This window comes from Typha angustifolia, chromosome 7 (genome assembly GCF_048772165.1).
Source record: "Typha angustifolia cultivar Huaian chromosome 7, ASM4877216v1, whole genome shotgun sequence".
Classification (NCBI taxonomy): domain Eukaryota; kingdom Viridiplantae; phylum Streptophyta; class Magnoliopsida; order Poales; family Typhaceae; genus Typha; species Typha angustifolia.
The window spans coordinates 2,167,745-2,186,289 of NC_133245.1; the positions used below are offsets into that span (position 1 = coordinate 2,167,745).

The 18,545-nt window shown below is 37.0% G+C and overlaps 3 protein-coding genes across 5 annotated transcripts; 1 reads left to right on the top strand and 2 right to left on the bottom strand.

The window, feature by feature from the left end:
• Positions 1 to 128: 128 nt before the first annotated feature.
• Positions 129 to 1,470, bottom strand: LOC140763007 (uncharacterized). Its single transcript, XM_073101027.1, has 2 exons — positions 919 to 1,470; positions 129 to 302 (listed from the first exon to the last, which is right to left on the bottom strand). Exons 1-2 carry the CDS (start codon positions 1,417 to 1,419, stop codon positions 297 to 299), a joined length of 507 nt encoding a protein of 168 aa, XP_072957128.1. The 5' UTR covers positions 1,420 to 1,470; the 3' UTR covers positions 129 to 296.
• A 1,085-nt stretch (positions 1,471 to 2,555) lies between these two features.
• On the bottom strand, positions 2,556 to 8,593 carry LOC140763859 (uncharacterized). Its single transcript, XM_073102227.1, has 9 exons — positions 8,115 to 8,593; positions 7,370 to 7,459; positions 6,892 to 7,290; positions 6,239 to 6,374; positions 5,980 to 6,142; positions 5,121 to 5,249; positions 3,654 to 3,848; positions 3,160 to 3,282; positions 2,556 to 3,081 (listed from the first exon to the last, which is right to left on the bottom strand). Exons 1-9 carry the CDS (start codon positions 8,296 to 8,298, stop codon positions 2,980 to 2,982), a joined length of 1,521 nt encoding a protein of 506 aa, XP_072958328.1. The 5' UTR covers positions 8,299 to 8,593; the 3' UTR covers positions 2,556 to 2,979.
• Positions 8,594 to 11,645: 3,052 nt separating this feature from the next.
• LOC140763952 (uncharacterized) lies at positions 11,646 to 16,883 on the top strand. 3 transcript variants are annotated; one of them, XM_073102344.1, is made up of 5 exons: positions 11,646 to 12,132; positions 12,749 to 12,862; positions 13,578 to 13,841; positions 16,199 to 16,460; positions 16,733 to 16,883. In XM_073102344.1, the coding sequence occupies exons 1-4, from the start codon at positions 11,755 to 11,757 to the stop codon at positions 16,436 to 16,438; spliced, it is 996 nt and encodes a 331-aa protein (XP_072958445.1). In that variant the 5' UTR covers positions 11,646 to 11,754; the 3' UTR covers positions 16,439 to 16,460; positions 16,733 to 16,883. The 3 variants fall into 3 exon arrangements, with proteins under 3 accessions (XP_072958445.1, XP_072958446.1, XP_072958444.1); XM_073102345.1 differs by having other exon boundaries at positions 16,736 to 16,881; XM_073102343.1 differs by lacking the exon at positions 16,733 to 16,883 and having other exon boundaries at positions 16,199 to 16,561.
• Positions 16,884 to 18,545: the final 1,662 nt, after the last annotated feature.

The window sequence follows — 18,545 nt, forward strand, 5'->3', positions numbered from 1 at the left end:
GTGTTTTTTTAGAACAAGGCTACCAACTATGATGAATGCAACAGCTACACAAGGCTGTAAATTTATTTTTATGAATAATTATTAATAATTAAGAGATATGTTATGATATGATTTGAGCTATGAGAAAATTCGACACAAACACAACACTTGGAATCTCTATTAATAACAGTTTTACAACCACAATTGTACATGGATGCCAATGCCATCTTCATCAGAGTCTGGCAAGTTATTTGCGACCGTATTAAGTACATAGTTGCATTCCTCCGTGTAATGGAGATAGTAACAAAGATTCCTTCTCAAGCCTGAAAAAGGACAAAATATTGTCATACAAAAAACATATATAGGATTGATTAATCAATTAATGCATATAATTTTCCTGGAATAAAATAGACTGGCGATTTGCAGTTCCCACTTGACTGCAGTAGGATTGGCATCATTAATAAGTTGACTCAGATAAGTCTTCAATGCCAATTATAGATGCTCATACTTCATAGCAAGATTAACAAGCACAACACCATCCTTTCAAATCTTGTTTAAGGTCCTTACCATAGTTGTCATAGCCCGCTATTCTAACTAATAAGTGTCAAATTTTCTCTAAGATTCGCATCACAGTGACTGTCTTATATATATAATTTGGTGTTCAAACAACTTTCTCAAAGATAAATATTCAATACCAAGCCCCCAACCCAGACAAAAGGATCTTCCTTTCTTCGGGATTAAGTTTCATCTACTCTTTTTATGTCAAAGTGGGTACCAAATTCAATCACTTCCACCACCCGAGCCATCATCTTAAGCGTATGAAAAAATAGCAGTTTCCTATTCCTTCCTATAAACCCAGAAAGACGATCGAAGCACCTATCACAACCAAAATCTAGTTTTTACCCCAAAAATTTCAAACAGAATAATCGCAAAACTCACCTCAGAAATTGGCAGAATCCCGATTTCCGATAGCATCCCAGCCGCCCCGCGATACGCCGCCTTGGCCTTGCAGACCGGAATGGTCTCGAACTCCTTCTCCGAGAGCGATTCCGAGATGAACCCGACTTGGAATTCAATCGTCCCTGCGTCTGGGTGAGCCACGATTCCGGAAATAGAAACCCAAAGGAACAATTTCTTAGCTTGGATCCCTGATAGGTTAGAGATGGCTCCGTAAGAGAGCTTTCCCTTAACGACCTTCTCGTAGTAGACCAAGTGGGAGAACTGGACGTAGCACGGGGATTCGAGCTCGATCTCGAACTCGCCGTCGTCGGAGAGCGAGTAGCTCTTCACGACATCGGGGAGGAGGCCTCTTGGAAGCCCGTACTTGGGGAGGATGTCGTTGGCCAGTCCGTTCACCGGCGTGGCGGAGGCAACGAGATCCAACGAGAGGGCGAGGAGGAGTAGGAGGGCGGCGGTGGAGGCAACCAGGGATGGAGACATGGTTCTCTCTCTCTCTCTCTCTCAGGAGATGAAGATAGAAAGAAGGGGGGGACGGTTGACATTTTTAAAGATGTGACGGGGGTATATGGGAATTATCTGAGAATTTCGATTTCCGAGAATGCCCTCGGGACTTAGTGGCTATTGTTTTCTCGAAAATAGACTTAATTTTAAATTATTTTTTTTAAAAAAATAGATTTACCTCAAACTTATTTACCAAGTTAGGTCTAACAACCTATAGTCATAACAAAAACATTAAATTGATCAATATTTTTTAAGTTTTTATCGCATTTTTACTCAGAAATAATATATTAATTAATTTAATATTTTTGTTATAACTACAGTAAATTAAATCCTATTTAATAAATAAATCTAAAGATAGTTCATTCCAGTTAAAAAGGTTTAGAATTGATTTGTTATCCTAAATAAAATCTTAATATACTTTATGAGGATATGGAATATAGCCAGGTGTGAAGGTTTTAGACGTAAAACCGGAGGTACGGTGTTTAGGAATCGAGTCGGTGATGAGATCGTATGGAAGAATCTTAGTAGCTACTGCCGGAGGTTAGTTCGTGGAAGGTGAAACCGAGAGAAAAATAATAATAATTTTATCATTAAAAAAAATTAATTAACGGCTTACATACTCCTTGGGGAGCTTCAAGATTCGTGAAGAGTGATTAATGAGTTAATAAAAATATCCAACGCTGTGTGGTCATTGGTCAAAAAGCATCGTCCCCCTCGAAAAATTTGGGGGCTAATATAATGAAGTCATCGTCGTCATCTGAGAGATGCATCGTGGTCAATTTTCCCGACAACCGTCACGTGGAGTTATATCATAGCTCCATTAAACGCCTCAATAATGTCGATATTATTAGACATCTCTCATCTACTTTGATGTGAATGATAGTGAATGATATCTAGCAATGATTCAAGACAGAAAGGACTAAAGTGGTTAAACTTAAAGGCCTCTAATTAAGTTTGTAGTCCTCCAGGCCTCTTATGGTTGGGCCTTAACATCATTCACTTGTAGCTTTTATATCATCTTTGTTAAAATAATACAAATGTAAGTATCAGGTGTATACTCCTAAACAGCAGAGCTTAGCATCACTTTCTCACTTCTCAGACAGACACAAAAAGAATCAATGCACAATGAGTGATGCATCTGTCGGGGTTTATATCCTATTTCATGCATAATAAGGCAACTTCTTCTCTTCTCTTTATTCCCTTTGAGAATCAGTAAAAGAAAAAGTGAAGTCTGTCTGATTAGACATTGATAATTAGCAACAATGGACAACATTTTCCTGCTAAATATAGATGTCATGGAATTTGCAGCAGTCTTTTATCTACAACTTGTATCCAAACTCGAATAAATCATCAGCCTCGAGTAATCTTGAATTCTGCACATGAATCACGCTAGCCAAATTCTATGGCAGTTATCTTGACAACGATCCTCAATATGTTGTCTCCATAGCTGTTGTGATCTCGAGACATATGGATTCTATATCAGTAATCATTCAATGTAGAAAAATGGCTAGTTAGCCGGTTGGCGATGAATGCATTAGGTCAAGGACTAGGCACAATAAGTTGGTGATAGTTAGTGTAATCAATTCCATTCAACCTCACACAACAGAGTATCTGCTCTGGCAATTCTTCAGGCTTGTTTCCCTGTAAAGCAAAAGGAATTAATTCCCAGACTTCCATTCTAAACAAAGAATAAATTAGTCCTTCATACATTGAGAATACCTGGATTGTTAGGCCGAAATCTAAGACGCAGAGCTTCAAGCGGTCTAAAAATGTTTCAAAACCTTTCCTTGAGATGTAACTAAATCGATGCATATCCAAATCAATCTCAAAATAATTATCCCCCTGTTGATGAAGCAGAGATAGCAGCAAAGTGAAAAAAAGAAAAGAAATTGCAGTCATAACAAAGCAACAACATAAAGAGGGGGAGTAACAGAGTGCCATGTGATAAAAGATTAGCATTGAGCAGCAAAAGAAATGAATTCATAAGTGAGTATTAACTTGTAATATAAAGTGAGCAGCAATTGTAATTATCAGAGAGCAAGAAATTTTGTAGATAGAAGTAATCCAGTAACTTTAGGCAAAACTAAATTCTCATCATTGAGGAAGGAGAAAAGCTAAGTGAAAGCCATCTACGGTAACATGAGATGAGAAGTAATTCACAACAATATGGGGCTAATAACAACCAAATATCTGAGACTGAAATTAGTAAATACCAAGTAAAAGTCATGCTGGGGACGAGTGAGCACAGGTTTCTCATTGTAAGCATGCATAATCTTCCTCTCTGCTGCACTTAAAGGAAGATCCTCCATATTTGCTACACGGCCAAGTATTTTTAGTCGTTCCCGATGAGGAATAATCATGTCCACTGGAAAGGCTTTTACCTTTTCTACCTCATCATCAATTAATCTCTAATTCAAAGAACAGATCAGGCAGCATTAAAAAACACATAGGAGGTTCTCAAGGCTTGAAAAACTATAATTAAAGAGATACAGGGTATCAACAAAATTAATGAATGTGTTAATAAAATCCAATTACAACTAAAGATGAATAAATTCAGATAACTAATGCAATGTGACAAGCAATTGCAAGCATAAATGCACTTCGCTTACGTTTGACTTCTATATTTCTCTATACAATCACCATTTGCAACACACTCAAATGCATTGTGGCTGACATGGCTTAGAGTACGATTGAAATATGTATGGTTCTTGAAAAAGAAAGACCTTTGACAAACTTTGCAGACTTAACACATGCTAAGAAAATGCAAATTCATATTCCTTCATATGATGCACGAAAAGCAATAAACTTGATTATGTTGTCAAACTGCAGTTGTAGACCAACGGCAAATAATAAGTATATATGCTCCATCTCTGGTTCATTAACTATCTGCTGCATTACATGGATTAGTTTTGCTGCACTGATGCACCCAAGTTACCAATGTGTTGAGTTGCACACTCTCTAATAACCCAAGGAAAATTGTTGTGTTTTATTGGTGCTGGCACCAGTTGCCTCAGTACATCATTAAATGCGGACAATCAAACAGCCACTATTTGTACAGAACTGAGAAGGTTCCTCATGTACAAAGTTAATGACTAGAGCTACTGCTATGATTTTAAAAGACAAGGAATAGGATATATCCGAACAAAGGAAATAATTACTACAACCTCATTATTAATTAGTTTTTACTGGCAAAATGGCTTGAAGCAGATATTGGATCAGAGAAATTCCAACCCTCTGAAACTTGTGAAGTCAGCCCCCATTAATCAACAAATGAAAAGAATCAAGCTCACAAAAATCATGAGTCCTTGTCATCAACATTAGCATATTTAACCCTCTGTCAGATCTTATAAAAGTGAACAATAACTTAACAAGTATATCGAGCTTTTCTAAGTAATGCTTTAATTCAAGGTTCATATTTCTCTTTGAAGACAGAAGTTTAATGCAGGACTCTTATTCCAAGTGGCCTTCCAAAATGAGTAAGAATTTTCATTCTCGAAAGATTAACCTCATTCTCGAAAGAAAATAACAAACCATCAAATTTCTACTCATGTTAAAAGTAAAGCCAAGAGTGTTTAGGTATTGCAAATTTTTGTTTCATTAAACACTGCTATGAGTATTGGGTTTTGTAAAACTAATCATAAAAGAAGACATGAGGCAAAATTCAGACCAGAAAATCTTACTCTGAGATTGTCTAGGAAGTGAGATGGAAGCTCTTTTGAGTACCTCTCGGAGAGCTTAAAGTATAAGACAAAACTTACTCCTTCCCCATCCACTTCATTCTGAAACATTGAAGCAGGATATAATGGAACCTGAGAAAACAAGAGAACTTACATGTCAAATGAATGCTTTAGCTGCTAAATTTTCAAAGTTACACCTTATAGTTTAAATTGTTTGTTTAATGGTTTTCGGGAAGCTACTGACACAACCCGAACCACTCAATGCAGCCCGTGTGAAGCTGATATGTCAGCTCTTGAGCAAGATAGAACAGCAGATTATATCCTCGGTTCCAGCAAAAGTAATGTGAATGCAAAGAAACAAATATCTGAATTCATCAATGACTCAGTTTGATTTCTTGTATAATTATAGCAACACAAATAATTTCTTCATCTAAATTGTGTCACTATGTTCTAAGAGTACTAGTTCTCAACTACAGCTATTTGATAAATTTCTAGTAGTTCAAAAGATTCTATTAGTATTTGGTGAGTAAACTTGGCCCCATGAAGATATGACAGCAGCTGAGACTAAGTCTATCGCTGGTTAACTTAGATATGTAACACGTATGGCCTTTAAAATAAGTGGTAGTCTAAAGCATGTTGCAGTGTCCAAAAGAATATAGTTAGGATCTTTTACGAAACTGAATGTCTATTTCATGACAAATAAGAATTTCATAATTATCAGCACATGCATCTAAGAGCCCTTCTGTTTGTAAAAATGTGGAGGAAGAACAGACCCAATTTAGGAAACTTAAAAACAATTTCAAATATTTGTAACAAGTAGTAATGCTGAGATAGCAACTATATATTGGTCTGGCATGTATACCTGAACATTAACTATAAGAAGATGAGGAAACTTGCTAGATGCATCTGAAATTGGAAGTTCCACATATCGACTAATGTGATTAATCTTCTGCTGACACAAGTATACATCGACACCAAAAGGGTTATATGCGGCATAATTTGGAGCAAACTCTTTCTTCTTATCCCTAGCATACATAAAATTTTAAATGTTACTAAGTGGTGAATAATTAAATAGAGTTTGCATATTTGGAATGAATTCAAGACTAGAATTTGTTGGTCACCTGAAATAATTTGCTCCTCGGACTCGGAAGGTACTAGGCTCAACATGTGACCAGCTATCAAGAATTTTCTTCTCCACTAAGCAGAATGGAACTTGGAGACCTGCTAGTGGCCTTTCAATGAAAGCTTTTGTTGAAACTATATGGAAGCGAGAAAACAAGTCAGCATATTCAAGCTTCTAAAAAACTTGATAGCATTTTCTTCTTCTTACTACATGAAGAGATTGCTGCAAAATTACAGGTTATAACTGCAGCATGACATATGAATATTGAATTTCAATCAATCACTTAGAATGAGCAGCCATCATGAGTTCATGTGTGATAAATGAAACACTAGTTAAAGATATGTGATGATTGATGGTTGCCTTCCAGATATCATTTCCAGAAAATGCAGTTTTTTAATGAACTATTGTCCTTCTTGACCTGATCACCTCCATATTCTTCTTATGTGTGTTGAATGGACACAAGTGAACAATTAGGATGGAGACAATTTTGGTAGTTTCAAGTGATCAGTAAATAAAATAACCAAAACAAACAATGGAAGAGATCATATACTGAGCATATAATGGTCAGTGTCCAAATGGGCAGGAGCAGTTGGATTTTCCCTTGGAGAAACAGCAACATGGAAATAAAAGAACAGAATTTGGAACACTTACATAGTCCTGTGGCTTCCCCGGCCTTTCTCTTGAATGGGAGCTTCAAAGAAGGCATCTTCACAGAATTAGTTGGGCTAGAGCTAAAGGGTCTTTTCTTTTCGGTTATGGAAGCTGCAGAAGCCAGGCAGGGCAAGCAGTTATGAGGCAAAATACCGCAATCATCCAGTATCCCACCTTCTGTGACACCAGCACCTTCATCTGCAGGACAGCTAGAGATGCCATCATGGCTAACAACAGACTTCACTCCATTCTCCAAATTTACTCTAGTTTGCTCCCCTGATCTATGCCTCTTCTGGATTTGGTCGATGGAATAGATTGAGGTGCTTTCACTTTTGATATCTTTTGACGTTGAAATACTCAACACAGCTTCAAGCTCAAACCCATTTAATGAAAAAGTATCTGCGGAATTCCACAGCATTTGTAAAGCTTCAAGGACAAGAGTTGCTACATATCTCAAGAAATGTTATCTGCAGCATACCATCCTGCACACTATGGAAATCATCCTCACAATCTGACTCTGTTATAGCGAGTGTGTCGAACCATGCCTCCTCGACGTTCCCCAAAGCAACTGTGAGATGTTTCCAAGTAAGTTCATACTAAAAAGAAAATTTTTAACCAGGAAATAAACCCATTCAGATATTGGAATTAATGCAGTGCCCAAAGCAATAATTTGTAATGCAGAAACTTATTGACTAATAGTTGCCTAGTTGGTGACCTCGACAAGAGCAACCCTCGCTGCCCTTAGTATTCAATCAAGGAGTACCCATAATTAAGATGATCAGGTTGATCTCTTATCAAATTGAACCGCTACAGACTAGTTGAATATCTCAACTTAAGTTCCAACTTCTAAATTTAGACAAGAATCCAATTGTGGGTTTTAGAACTTTCCAGTAAATCCTCAAAATGGTCAATGCTCCACTGTGCAAAGGAAAAATACCCGCAATTAGGATCACCTACATTTGAAAGGACAGAGTCCAATTCAGTCCACATCTTATGTTGACTCCAGCTTCTAAATTCAGAAACGAATTCATTCCAATATACAAATTTGACTCCGATTTCTGAACTTACTCAATAATTCAACGAGGAATGCGGAGCCAAAACAAAGACTCACAGCTCGACATCAATGCCCTACTCATATCCCCTTTATATCCATAAAAAGTAAAAGAAACAAATTAAATTAAAGGAAGAAGGGTAATAAGTAATAACGTAAAAGAAGAGAGAACCTTGGAAGGCAGGATTACTACTACACGACTTCTTGTCGACGCCTTCCTCCGGCCTCTCGACCTCATTGATCGTCTCCATCGACTTCCACTTCCTCATCGCCCTCCGCCGCCGCCGCTTCCCGCCGCCGTGGGGCTTCCTCCGCACTCCGACGCACCCCTCCTGTCTCGAAACGCAACCACCCATATCTCTCTCTCTCTCTCTCTCTCTCTCTCTCTCCCTCTCTAGAAGAAGAAATCAAATAAAGGTCAAGAGAGGGACAGAGTGGAGAGACGACGACGAGGACCCTCGTCGCCTCCGCCTCGCGATCCCGAGAATCGCGGAGCGGGGCGAGGAATCGGCGGCTCGGGGACGGAGGTCGGCCAGGGAGTTTTCGAGGAGCTTGATCGTGGCGACACGTGTCTCCGGTACGCAGCTCGCGATCGCACGGTGCTGCGTTTTTTGTACGGTAGCTCGGTCGTCAGTGCGCTCCCACGAGTGGGTGGGTTCGCGTATCTATATTTGAGTCTGACCCTGTTGTGGTCCATACCTGATCCCCTGCCCCTCTCTTTGCACCAAATTGCTACATGAAAAGACATGGCAACTCCTACTTGGCTACCAGCTGCCAAGTACCACAGACTGCAGCAATTTCTTGCATTGTTAAATTTTTCTTCTCCTCTTTTATAATATTTGTGCATTAATTTCATATGTAACCCATATATAGTGACCATTAAAATATTCGGTGGTTAAATATATTTTACCATAGCATACTTACACTCAAAATTATTTTATTTTCATATATCTTAAAAAATTCAAGTCAATTTGTGTACGTATAAGTATGATTAATTTTTTTTCTATCAAACTTAACTAACTGTTGATAAAATAATCAAAATACTCCATATTTGGTAGGCAAAATAGCAGGGTTGTTAAGATAGCGTTGTTAAACGATTAAAATTGGGGTGGCAATCGAGTTAGATTTGGGTTGCGTCATAATAATACAAATATAAACATGGCATATTTATTAAATGGGTCAAAATTTATAAACAGGAATACGACACATTTATTAAACGATTTACATGAGTCGAAAATAAGTCATCGGGTGGCACAAAATATTTAAATTTTTATAAATTATTCAGATTGTAAACAAAATTATTCAGATTATAAATAAATTTATTCTTATTATAAATATTAATCAGGTCATAAACGAATTAATCATGTTATAAATATGTTGGTAGTTCTATTTATAAACAAGTTAACGGGGCTAAGGCAATGAATATAAATACGACCCGTTTAATAATCGAGTCGGATGAATTGATCCATTTATAACTTGAATTTAATTAAATTAAACTCAAATCCATTTAAAAGTTAGGTTATCGAATTGGGTCAATTTTTGCCGCCCCTGATTGAAATAGTCATAGAGCTCAATTAAATTTGAAAGAAAAACTAACAATTCCATTCTAGTCCTAAGTAACATAAAATGGTTTTAGACTTTTTAAATTATAGGAGAATAGAGTGAATTTTTGCATAAGTATACGGTATTAATATATTTTGAATCCAATTTCATTTTACATGGTATTAATATATTACCATCAAAAAACTAATCTAAAGTTTTGACTTTTAATGATTCTAGAATGTACAAAGAAATATCAACCAGATTTCAAGTAGAGTAGGTGGGAAAAAAATATTACATTTATTTAGAGGCTCTGTTCGGCTCACAAGTTCGTTTAATTACTAATATAAACAGTTAAATATTAAAATATGTAAAACTAATATTTTATGTGAAGCCTCCTATTAGCAATCAATTTTAGGTAGGCCGCCACTGTGGTTGAGTTAGGTTGGCCAGCTAACGTGGGACTAAATATCATTGGACCAAAGGCGTACTGGTCCATGTCAGTGTACTTTTTAAGGGTCTGAAAATAAAATAATAATATATTTGGACACGTGATAATATTTTCTACCTATCATAATTAAAGAGGTCATAAGATCGACTCTAACTCTAAATAATTATTATAAAAAAATATTTAATTATTTAGTATTTTGATCTACACTAGACGATTTACTATATTAGCTAAAGCTTAGTGAAGTATAAGTAACTATATTTAAAAAGAGTTAGACCTTTAATATTCATGAATAATAAAAAAAACTGTATGATATTAATTTAAAATGATGAGGCTACGACAACGAAAGACTATCATTATCATTGTTGAGCTAACGCCAATAATTTAAATGAAGTGGTTGCTAAACTATGGAGCAATTTATTATAAAACTACTGTTGCTTATAGAATGAGATCTCTCTAATTGCCTCAGAATTTGTCAGGCGGTCTACTTTGGCAGCATTTGGATTGTCCAGCAAATTAGTTAATAAATCAGTAAAAGGTTAAATAATTATAGGGAAAAGAAGATTAAAATAGTCGATTTGGGTGGGAGTTTAAAGAGGATTCCTCCAAAGAAGTACGGCAACTGCTGAAGATTTCTGCAGAAGTCGCTGTTGCAGACGGAGACGTTGCAGAGTTAAATGATTGTAACCGAGACTGGACTTAGCTCTCACCTACGAGTTCTTCACTATTTTTAAATTCTGAGTTTGCTTTAAATTTTAAATATGAGACTAAATAAGTTATAAAACTGCTGATAGAATTTGGATCAGTGACATATGAAAATTAATAAGTTTTGATCCATCAACTTGCAAGTATTAATATTTAAATTTTGAAGTATACTGAAGAGTGGTTTGGTGAAAGACTCCTCTCCGACATAATGTACCTTTTTAGAACTCGTAGATTATTAGTTAATTAAGTTTGGCAGACCACCCATCACTATCAGCTAATCTTAAGTTTTAAACATAACCTTAGTGGTGAGACAAGTAGACAACGATATATATATATAATGTATGTAGCTTTTGCATCACTATTAAGATATTTATTTTCCTACAGTAAGGTCTATAAAGAAGAAGAAGTGGGGAAAATGAAAAGGAGAGCTTTGCATGAAATGAATATAATCAACAAGAGGAGAGATCATTTTCTTCATGCATCTCCTATTTTCAAATTGGGCCTAAATTAGGCCCAATCACTTATAATTATAACTGGGTTTAGTCCGAATTTGTGCTATTTTGATTCTGAATTATAACTTATTTTGCAGACGTTCTCTAAACTAACCTTATAATACAAAAATTTACGAGAAGTCCCTTGAGAAAAGAACATACTTAGAACAACTTTAGCTTTTATGTTAGTACCTTAATTAAGGGTATTTAGAAGTTAAGAATAAGAAAAGAATAGGCATTTTTAAATTAATTTTAATTATCCGTAAGAAAATAAAAACAATCCTTTTCTAATACGATTTATTAGGGACTATTTAGTTTAAACTAACCCTGGTGTCATCTGAAGTTGGATTATAGAAACTTCGAAGAGATGGTGTTAATAACAGAATAACTAAAAAGACGGGGTGTTATTTGTATATTTTCCAAGAGAAGGAACAAAGAAGTTGGACCCGAACCGCTTCTTTCTATCGGGTTCAAATATCCGCCAACCTATTCGGATCCCAACATCAAAGATGGAGTCCCGAGCGGCAAGAAGGATCCGAAGGGCAAGGGAGAGAGAGAAGAAAAAGAAAGAACGAGAAGAAGCGCGAGAACGAGAGAGGAGAAACGAGAGAGGCGACGATCGAGAGAAGATGGTGGCGATCTCTCTTTACCGCGGAAACATGCACCGAGTTCCCGACATCCCTCGCCAGTGGAAGATTCCGACGCCCACCATTTCTCTATCTCAATTCAAGCGCCTCCTCCAGAGGAGAAACCAAACCCTATCTCGCCTCGAAGCCGAAAACCCTAGAGGACAAGTCGACGAGAAGGAGGAGGGGGGCAGGGCCAACGACGACGAGGACGAAGGTGGACCTAGCTCTGCAAAGATCAAGAGCGAGATCAATGTCGACGCGAAGGCGTCGGAGTTGGGGGAGAAGAGCGGGGAAGAGTTGAAGGTGGAGAAGCCGGTGAAAGAGGAACGCGATGATTTGGAGGTCGGCCGAGGTGGCGCTGGGGTTGTGAAATTGGAGGTGAGGAAATTTTGCCATGATTATTTATTTGATGGTTTTGATTCATCTAGAAATGGGACACCTTAGATGATCTTTTATGAGATGTGAAGGTGAAATAGAGATTATTATTAGCAAACTCATCGAACATTTGTTGTTTCTTTGATCCTGTTAGGATAGATAGATTGGTAACTTGTCGAGGATATCTACTCCCGTAATAGGAGGAAATTTTATGTAGGATTTGGCTACTTCTCAGGTTAAATTGATGTATCTTATGGCTTTATCCAGGAAAAAAAATACATATGCACATGTCAGGTGTGGTAAGTTTGGTGTGAACAATATCTTGAAGCAGATCGAGAATTTTAAAACAGTTATTTACATTTTAGTGATCGTTGGAAATATGATATAATTAGAAGGGAATTTTTTGTCCTCAACTTTGAGAATGAGTTTTCTCCGACTTGCTTTTAGCAATTAGATATTCATGACGTTCAGTATGTGCAACACCATCTTCACATCCTATAATTGGCTTTGGTATCTTAATCAATCATTACTATTGCAGTTTTATTATTGATCTTTGATTTAGGATTTTGAATAATCTTCTACCCATTTGAATGTTTGGTCTGTCTTAACATATTCTCAGGAAAATAGCGGTCTGGATGTTGCTACTGACAAGGAGAAGAGAAAAGGAGAGTTGGAGAAGAAGTTGCATGTTTTGAATGAGAAGAAACACAATCTTGTACAAATGCTGAAGCAGGTAATTGTTCCTGCAATGTTCTCTCCAATTTGTCCAGATGTTGGATAGGGGGAAAGTTGTTACAGTTCTAAGTTTGATGATATGTTGAAATGATCTGCCTCCCTTTACCATACTGGCTTGCAAATCCTTTCTACTGAAGATGCAAAATTTGTCAAAATTCTCTTGGAAACTGGTCATATAATAAGAAGCAGTACAACACCTTGTGGGCTCCATTTTTTTTTTCTATGAATCGTTTCTGATAATTTACCTTTTCTAATTAAAAGGGAAGAAGCTTTTTTTGTCTTATCAGCAAATTTCTTTACATGCATGGCCATAATGCATTTACATGCTTCCCACACAAAAATCTTCCATGAGTGACATGGCATTGTTCAGAAAGACTTTGAGATTTTGTCATGCTGAAGATAAAGGTTGCTGTGACACACCTCAATGAGGCTATACTAGGTAAGATATAGTGCTGCAAAATGTGTTGGTTTAGCTGGACTTGGGCTGTTGAAGTAGTTGTTACATGATCACCTACTTTGTCTGATTCATTTTTATGTATTGGTCTGGTTCTTTTTGTACCCTTCTTTAATTAGGTTATGATACCTTAAAGTCTGAATCTGGAAAATAAATGTTTTAGAAGTACAGCAAGGGGGAATGTTCTTCTGCTTCATTCATGTTTGGTAATTCCATTGCACCTTGATTTTTATGACAAGTCAAATACTTTGTCCAACAGATTTTAAATGCTGAAGAAGAGATAAAAAGACGGAGCATGCAGTCTGTGCTGTTGCAGGCAGAAAATGCAGTTAATATAAGTTCTGTTCCCAAACAACCTCCAAGGATTAGTGTGGAGGTAAATTTTGGTGGTGATTTAGGTGGGGAATCAGATGCTGCTTCTAACCATACTACTCAAGGACGTCAGATGCATCAGATACATAGTACATCTCCTTCCGCTGCCTCTTTTAACAGGCCTGCATTTAGTTCTCTTCAACACAATCTTGTAAGTGCCCCACAGGTTAAGTGAATAGCTCATAATTCTATTTCTACATTTCCTTTTTATATCCTACAACATCAAATTTAGTCTATGAAGCACGGACACCTCCTAGGAGGTGTCCTTGTCGGACATGGACTGACACGGGTCAGAAGTTTCCTTAATTAAAAAAATATAAAAAAAAATATTGGACATAGTAGGGCACGGGGGGGATTGATATCGGTGTTAATGGGTCGGGTTTGGGCCCTTTTTATTAACTCGATCCAAACCCAAAATTAATTTCCCCAAACCCCACCCCTTGGAGGAAATCTCTCTTTCAGCCCTAAATCCTCACCTGCGATGAACGAGCTGCTACAATGGATGAGCGCGACGAACGAGCAGCTATGACGGCGTGAGCATGGCGAGCACGACGAACGGGCGGCTGCGACTACGTGAGCACAGCGAGCACGACGAATGACCTCAACAGACGAGTGGCTGAGCAGCTTCTTTGAGATCGGTTGCGATGGATAAGGCTCTCTCTCTCCCTCCGTTCCTCCCTCCCTTTCCTCCCTCCCTTTCCTCCCCACAAGCAGACATTTCTCTCTCTCTCTCTCCCCACAAGCAGACCTCTCTCTCCTTACAAGCATTTCTTCGCATCATATTCCTTGTCTTTCTTCATGGAGTCAAAAGCCCTTTTTCGACCTGTGGCAAAGTGAAATAGCCCATGATTGAGTAAGTTGACCTGGATCGGCTCCTGCACCTGATCGAAAAGTGTATATCCCTTTCTTGCGTATACTTAATTGCATACCGTCGTTCTCTCTCTCTCTCTCTCCCTCCCTCCCTCCCTCCTTGTAAGCAACTTTAAAATGATCTCACATGCCTTTCTCTTTTAAAGCCTTTCAATTTTCCTTTATTTTTCTTTTGATATTGGTAGGACTTAAATTTAAATTTTTTGTTGTTTACATTAATTCTAATTAGTGTGATAAACTAATAATGTGATAGGTAGGTAGTGTGATAAACTTTTTCTTTAGATGTATCAATAATTATATATATTTTATTTATTTTGCCGTGTCCTATGTCATGTCCGTGTCTTATTTTTATAAAATTTGCCGTGTCCCCGTGTCTGTATCGTGTCGTATCCATGTCTCGTGTCCGTGCTTCATTGGATTTAGTGTTTAATGTGTTCTAATAACTAACCCGTCGTTGTCATATGAATAACTAAGCAAAACATGTCGCATGAGTATAACCCTTCTTTTTTGGATACTGCGGATAAATAAGCAAGATGTGAGATTTTTTGAGTATAACCCTTCCTTTTCGAATTACCCAATGCAGAGCTTCTACAGCAATGGTCAAAATGTGGTTTTTTTGTTGTGGGGTGGGGGCTTAAAGTATGATATCATTTTAGTTATTCTATACCTCCACTTCAGGTAAAAGTAAGAAGACCTAAATGGTTAAATGTGATTTAGAGAGCTGACCTTACAACAAATCAAAGCTTGTAGCAGAGCCAGCATAATTGGTCACACAATATTATAAGAGAATTGCCTTTCAATATGTATGCTGTAAGGTTGGAAATGCTTTTCATTTGTAACATTCTTTTGAAGATTCTCTTGAATTTATTGTTGTTTCAAACCCTTGGCATAGAATGAATTATCAACTGCATGAGGATGAACTATAGGCATCTTCAATGAAGTGGTATTAAGAAACTTTTGCACAGAATTAATTATCATAAAGTGACATTTTTTTCAACTCTAATGAGAATGAGGTGTAGGCATGTCAGTATCTTGAAACAAGCACAATTGAATCAGTCATAAATGAGAATATATTCTAGAGGTATGGCTAAAACAAACTTATTCTAGGATGATTGGAAGGAAAATGTTGAATTGCCTCATTAGAGGGAAGAGAGGGATGTGACATAAGATTAGGAAGGATTTGATGACCATTATTACTTTTGGTATGAAAGGTGCAGACTTGAAATACTAACACCCCATATTTATAGGGGAGAGTGGATCTGGAAATGGTTTTTCCACTTTGAACCACCATTCCTCCTAAATTCAGTCTCCTGGTCAAACTATGGGAAATGATTTGCATGTATTTGTTATATTATTATTGTCCCGCCATTCCTTTTCTCTGTATTTGGTGACTTAACGATTAACTTGTACAGATTCATCTTTCAATAGAAGTAATAAATGGAGAGGAATGTTTGTATTCATATTTATGATTTTTGGGGAATTCACATAGAACTTACACAAGAGAATCTAGTGAATAAACTTTACTTCCTAGCAGCATCTCTTGTTTGCATGCTTTTACTTTCCGGAAGTGCCTGTTCAAAACCACATTACAGTTTAATCATCCTGTACCAGAGATGTGATATAATAGTATATTTTCAGGTTTACACTCCGAGAAGTTTATCAGCTAGTGGCTATGGACAGACAACCTCAAATCCATCGTTAGGCACTGCCATGGTCAGTCCATCCCGCTTTGCTCCTGCTGGCCACCTGGGGCATGCTGCAAGTCTTCCTTCTGTATTAGTGCCTGGCACCAGTTTCGTGGCTTCTTCCCCATCGCCGGCAGCATCAGGGGGTGCAACCTCAGGATTCAAGGATTCTCGTCTGACCAACTCCTCATGAGACAATGAGGCTGTCTCCCACTGTAATATCAGCTTAAACTTTTCTGGTTTCTACTAATCTAACCGTGTACATATTTACATTTTGGCTATAATTCTAAAAGAGTTTGGAGGTTCTTTTTCTTTTTGCACTAACCTATACTAGGTAATTACTAGGGTCTGACCTTCACAAAAATGAGCTTCTTCTGTGCTATTATTGCACTCCATTTTACTTGTTATTTTTTGTTTATTTTTAACTCAGAAAGATTATTCTGAATTTTTGTTGATGGTGCTTATTTCATCTTGGTTTGGTGTGTAGCAGGGCATCTCGATGTAAGTGGTGACACGGAATTCTTGCGAAATGTTTGGTTGTTGCTTTCTTGCAAGTCATCTCCCAGTGATGCTAAATTTGCAAACCACCCATGAATGGGAGTTCCTCCACTATATCACCCGTCCTGTCTAAATTTTAGACAGATAGATAGGAAATCGAAATCTCCGTCTCCTGATTGGAAACACAAAATGCCTCAACCATTTGAATACAAGATAGATACAAATTTATTCATTAAAGCTTGCCTTAGGTCTTACACAAGGCGTTAGATATGACTGTTTTTTTTTATCATTCGTGAGTCTGAAGATTAAAATTTAAATTGGACAGAAGATCGATCCTCCCTAGATACAGAAATATTTTGGTCGCACTAAACTTTTTAGTCAATATAGTAAGTTGTTTAATTTAGACTTTAAGCCATGTGTGTGCTGAATAATTACTCTAAATCAAACATCATCGAGACCTGTTTTAAATCGTTGTATTGCCGAATCATCAACTGCACTATCGAGTTATTAAACTAAGCCACTAAACCATCAAGCCATTAAGCTAAGCCACCAAATTTACTTTAATCTATATTATTCTAATGAAATAATTTCCATCTTTCTCAGAAAAAAAAATCCAGAGATATTTGTGTACATAGATCTCAATTAAACCAGTCAGGCACGACAGATTATACCTTGGGCTTAATTAAAGAAGAAAATTCATAGAAAGCACCGTAGACATCTGACATGTTCTTCGTTTGGTAGATCACCCTGGTAACCAGTCCTGGAATTAAACAATGAAATGCGAACCATCATTAAGATGCAGCATTTTTGAGTTTATTATATATAATAAACAGAACAATGAGTTGCTGTAAGATATATCAGAACAATCGTGAATTTAGTGTATATACCCCTAGGTCCACTAGCAAGCAGTATTAGCAAGTCAATGAAATATGAATTTGTATGCATGCCTCTTCCATCAAGGAAGAATCTACTGTTACATGATGAGTATAGCATAACAGTGGCATAGTGTATTAGTACAGGGAGTAGTAGGTGGTGTACATCAATGTAGATTGCTCTTGTATTGTATTGCGAGTGCTAAGCCCTCTGTAAACCAACTGCTCCCATATTTCAAAGAATGAAAACTTTAGGGCAGCTATGCTCTTCTAGTGGATACCCATTGGTTATATTATAAGACACATCCTTACTTTTATATATTTTGGAAGGCTTACTTTTATATATTTTGGAAGGCTGCAGATGCTAACTGAGTCATACTTTTAAACTTTAAGTAATTAAAAATCACTTCATTTAGCAAATAGGCAAATGGCAAATAAAAGGTTATGGTACATGGATAAGAACCCTAGCATTTCTTCCTTGCCAACAACCAGAAATCTTCTAACGTCAGAGAGCTAAATTTGGAAAAGGAGGAGAGAAAAAGAAAGAACTCTCTCGTGCGAGAATGTTGAAGCTCCATTGGCGTTCTAAATCATGTTTACTCCTAACAGGACAAGGAGTTTAGTGCTTATTTAAAACTTGCACCAATGACTACATATTATATGATCAATATTAGCAGATATACTCACTCGAGGGTTGTAGGTCACCCTTATAGACTTATGATTTATTTCTTGAGATGATTAGTCTAATTATCTAATCTACATATTGGTCACCCTTATAGATTTTCAATACTGTTCATTATTAAAGTACTCTTAGTTGCTTATACGATTAACATCTCCTCCATTATTGTTCGATATGATTCTCTCCTATTTTAATTGCATTCAGGAACTCTATCAATAATTCTAAACTAAATATTTTTATTTATTATTTCT

Coding starts and splice junctions, on each gene's coding strand:
- LOC140763007 (XM_073101027.1), bottom strand. CDS start 1,419: ATGTCTCCATCCCTGGTTGCCTCCACCGCCGCCCTCCTACTCCTCCTC.
- LOC140763859 (XM_073102227.1), bottom strand. CDS start 8,298: ATGGGTGGTTGCGTTTCGAGACAGGAGGGGTGCGTCGGAGTGCGGAGG. Junction 7,460..8,114: donor TAGTAATCCTGCCTTCCAAG/GTTCTCTCTTCT, acceptor AACATCTCACAG/TTGCTTTGGGGAACGTCGAG. Junction 7,291..7,369: donor TTTCCATAGTGTGCAGGATG/GTATGCTGCAGA, acceptor GGAATTCCGCAG/ATACTTTTTCATTAAATGGG.
- LOC140763952 (XM_073102344.1), top strand. CDS start 11,755: ATGGTGGCGATCTCTCTTTACCGCGGAAACATGCACCGAGTTCCCGAC. Junction 12,133..12,748: donor CTGGGGTTGTGAAATTGGAG/GTGAGGAAATTT, acceptor ACATATTCTCAG/GAAAATAGCGGTCTGGATGT. Junction 12,863..13,577: donor TTGTACAAATGCTGAAGCAG/GTAATTGTTCCT, acceptor TTTGTCCAACAG/ATTTTAAATGCTGAAGAAGA.